This window comes from Nicotiana attenuata, unplaced genomic scaffold (genome assembly GCF_001879085.1).
Source record: "Nicotiana attenuata strain UT unplaced genomic scaffold, NIATTr2, whole genome shotgun sequence".
Classification (NCBI taxonomy): domain Eukaryota; kingdom Viridiplantae; phylum Streptophyta; class Magnoliopsida; order Solanales; family Solanaceae; genus Nicotiana; species Nicotiana attenuata.
The window spans coordinates 18,753-23,002 of record NW_017671568.1 but is presented as its reverse complement, the minus strand read 5'-3'; the positions used below and the strand labels follow the sequence as shown (position 1 = coordinate 23,002).

The 4,250-nt window shown below is 31.9% G+C and overlaps 1 protein-coding gene across 1 annotated transcript; it reads left to right on the top strand.

The window, feature by feature from the left end:
* Nucleotides 1-1,101: 1,101 nt before the first annotated feature.
* Nucleotides 1,102-1,811, top strand: LOC109209040. Its single transcript, XM_019372208.1, has 2 exons — nt 1,102-1,268; nt 1,592-1,811. The coding sequence occupies exons 1-2, from the start codon at nt 1,102-1,104 to the stop codon at nt 1,809-1,811; spliced, it is 387 nt and encodes a 128-aa protein (XP_019227753.1).
* Nucleotides 1,812-4,250: the final 2,439 nt, after the last annotated feature.

The following is a 4,250-nucleotide window of genomic DNA, read 5'->3' as shown; positions in this document are numbered from 1 at the left end:
GATCATTCCAAATTTTGTCTACAATTTGTTCGTAGTTAATTATCAATTACTGCATTTTCATAACTAGATCTTTAGTAGTAAACATCCAATTTGTTATTTAAATATTTCTGAAGATTGATTGCGTGAATTTGTGCGAGTCTAGTAGCTTGCTTAATAGGTTAATTCTTTGTGGGATTCGACTCCGGACTTGTTAACCAGAATATATTTGCAACGACTGCTTAGTCCTTTGAATAAGGCATAGTGGGCGTGATCAAAGAATAATTAAGGGAACAAATAGAGTTGTACCTTAAAATTATATTTCTTCATATTAAAAAAAAAAAATAAGGGACTTATTTTATTGAGGTCTTATTAGGATGTTAATCAACAGATCAATTATAAAAATCCCAGAACAATTTTCTTGTTCTGCTAACGAGAATTAAGATTGACATAATTTAATGTAATTTTCTATTCTTATTTTCTCTGTTGAATTACTGGGATAAAAGAAGAGAAGACCTACAAGGGAAGCAATGGTTTAGTTTAATAATAATTAGAACTTAATTAAGAAAGTCAGCTTTGGATTAATTCTAGGAAAGAAGCATTTAACAGATTCTTTTTAACAAAAACACTAGTAGTACTTAAGCCCACAGGTTTTATAAATTCCACCTGATTGGAATCAGGAGGAACAGCGACCTGAAAACAACGTAGGTTTAACGCTTTCAACATCAAGGAACAAACAATGTTTAGTCCTTAGGTTTCAACATTATTATGGCCAAAATAATTGACTTCTGAAAGAGATGTTTTCCACACAAGTTTCAAGTGCATGAACCTTCACGTCTTAATCATCTCAGCTCATATTTCTATCATTACAGTACTTTATCTTATATCCAGTACTCCTCGTGATTAATGCAGTACAAAATACTTTGTATTATACACATTGCTCGACTGTAGAAAAATTCTCCGTTTATACAAATGTATACTATACTCCCCTTCTCTTCAATTTACTTCGGTAATGTTTAGTAAGGAGTATATTTAATCTTAAATTAAGTCATCATTGAAAAGTTAAGCATATATATACATTGTATTACTACCATTTCTAATTTTTTCAAAATGAAAATGATGAAAATGGTAGTAGATCAAATAGTTGGAGCTTCACAATCAGCATTTATAGCAGGAAGGAGCATCCTAGATAATGTTATTGTGGCACATGAGCTTGTCAAAGGATATACACAAAAAGGAATCTCTCCTAGATGTATTATCAAAATGGATATAAAGAAGGCTTATGACTCAGTGTAATGGGACTTCCTTAAAGCTGTTCTGCTAGAGTTTGGATTTCTTGGAAAATTTGTTGGGTGGATCATGGAGTGTGTGACTACTCTGAGCTATTCCATTCTAAATTTCTAATAAATGATGGAATCACTCCAAAGTTTATAGCAAAGAAGGGACTGAGACAGGGTGACCCCATGTCCCCATATCTATTTGTCTTAGTCATGGAATACCTCAACAGATCATTAAAGCGGCTGCAGCATAACCCGGACTTCAATTATCACCCCAGATGTAGTAGAATGAAGTTGGTGCATATATGCTTTGCTGATGACTTGCTTCTGTGCTGCAGGGCTGATAGAATTTTCATACAGCTAATGATTCAAGCTTTCAACCATTTCTCTAGTGTGTCTGGCTTAAAGGCAAATATGAAAAAAAGTTCACTATACATCTCTGGTGTCTCACAAGTATTAAAAGCTCAGATCCTGAATGAAATACAGTTTGCATTAGGTCAGCTGGCATTCAAATATTTGGGTATACCCCTTTCATCCAAGAAGATCACCATCCAATAATGCATGCCAATTATGGAGAAAATGATATCCAGGATCAGGTGTTGGACTACAAAATTTTATCTTATAGTGAGAGAGTACAACTGATCAAGAGTGTTCTCTTTGAAATGCAAACATATTGGGCTCAGATCTTTGTGTTACGAAAGAAAATTATACAACTAATTGCAGCATTTGCAGAACCTTTCTATGGACTGGGAGTTGTGAAGCCTCAAGGAAAGCATTGATCTCATGGGAATCACTATGTATGCCAAGGGTTGCAGGAGGTCTAAAACTAATAGACTTCAATCTCTGGAATAAAGCAGTCATCTGCAAGTTATTGTGGGCTGTTACCTCAAGAAAAGAGTCGATGTGGGTGCAAGGAATACATGGTTACTATATAAAGAACAAGGATCTAGTTACTATAAACACCTTCACAAGCATGCTGGCTAGTGAGAAAAATCTTTGATGCAAGAAGCTTGTTTGCAGATATGGACTCACGGTGGAATTGCAAAAATGCAGTAATGACGGTGGCTTTAGCATTAAGAAAGCTTACTTATCCTTCCAGCCACAACATCCGAAGGTACCATGGAAACACCTCACTATGGGGGTAAGAAAGCTACCTAGACATTAATTCATTTTATGGCTAGCCATTAGACAACAACTAGCCACTGTTGACAGATTAGAGAATGAGGGATAAATGTTCCCAAAGATTGTATGCTATGTTCAATTGGAGTTGCAGAAACATAAACACATTTGTTCTTTGAATGTAACTATGCAAGACACATCTGGACCTCCTTGCTAAGGTGGATGGGTGAAAGAAGACAACCTAAGGCATGGACTGAGGAAGTAAATTGGATGTCTAAGAGAATTCGAGGTAGCAGAGCTAAAGCAGAAATACTGGCATGACTATTTGCTGCAGCTGTTTATCACATATGGAGTGAACGAAATGCTAGAAGATCTCAGAATGTAAGTCATGAAAGTCACCATAGACTTAAAGAAATTGTTCTTTAATTACACATCAAAGGGCAGAATTACAAGAAATGGAGGAAAATATTAGAAGGGTTAAACAGTTATCCTAGCTAAGAGTAGATAGTTTGTTTGTAAATACAAATAGTGAATACTCTTAGATAGGTAGGAATAGAAATGGCTAGTTCTAGATTCCAAACAGAACTAGCAGATGAACATATATACCATTGGTTGAATAATTTTTTTTTTATTTTGACAAAAAAAATATGAAAATGATGAAAATCAGAAAATATATTGAATTTTTTTAGTATTATTATATCTTGATTTTGAAGGTAAAATATGATAATCATTTCGAGACAGAGAAATTAATGTACTTAATAGCTAGACATTGTGGAAATAACAGAATATCATAAGAGGGTTTCAAGGCAAATATTACATACTATGGGAACATTTTAAATACCATAAAACTTTTGTGATAATAAGAAAGTTTAACTTACAATATTGTATATATTTTAAAATCTTAAACTACTTAAAAATTTGTGAACTAGACCAAATTCCACTTCAAGTAATTTGAGACGAAGAGAATGATAGTTATATATATATATATATATATATATATATATATATATATATATATATATATATATATATATATATATATATATATATATATATATATATATATATATATATATATATATAATATATATATAGTAATTTGTTATTTTTATCTGTAACGTCAGAGTGTTTCTTTGACAAATATATTTTCCAATTTCTACAGATTCTGGTATCTTTAAAAGGAAGTGGTACAGTAATTCAGTGTACGCATATTAGCATATTTTGTTTCAATTTGGGCAATAATGGAAAATTTTATAACCTATGGATGGTAATCTTTTAACTAGCTTTCTCCTGACTTCGAAGAATATACTTATTTCCCTGTCTCATATATCCAAGATATTGAGAGGACTAATTTTATTTAATAAGCTGAATATAGATTACGAATGTAAATGTTTCTCTATATATATATAAAAAATAAAAAAAAATAAGACCTAAGCCTTAAGTCCTAAGTTCTTGCCCCTGGGTCAAATTGGGGGTAGCAAACGGGCCGCTCATGTCAGATATTGGTCGATCGAAAATTAATAATGCAAAATGGATAAAATATCTGACCCGGCCTTGTTTAATCTATATTTATATCTATACTATATTAAAAACACGAATGCCCTTAACGAAATGTCGTTCGCCTTTTTTACCCTTTAAAAATAAATTTTATATCTATATCTATATTATATTAAAAGCACGAAGGCCCTTAGCGAAATGTCGTTCGCCTTTTTTACCCTTGATAAATTAATTTCACACTAGACAAAATAGTCTTTTAATTATGTTCCTAATATTTAGGAATACGGATATTTATTATTTCCCTAACATTTAGGATTTCAAAATCAACTAAATTTTTTAAATTAAATTTTTCTTATTTGAACTATAATAAATTTGTAACAA

What these genes read in the sequence shown, in the direction of transcription:
- LOC109209040 (XM_019372208.1), top strand. Translation starts at nt 1,102, where the DNA reads ATGGTAGTAGATCAAATAGTTGGAGCTTCACAATCAGCATTTATAGCA. An exon ending in AAGAAGGCTTATGACTCAGT is followed by an intron (nt 1,269 to 1,591) that starts GTAATGGGACTT and finishes TCTGTGCTGCAG; the next exon opens with GGCTGATAGAATTTTCATAC.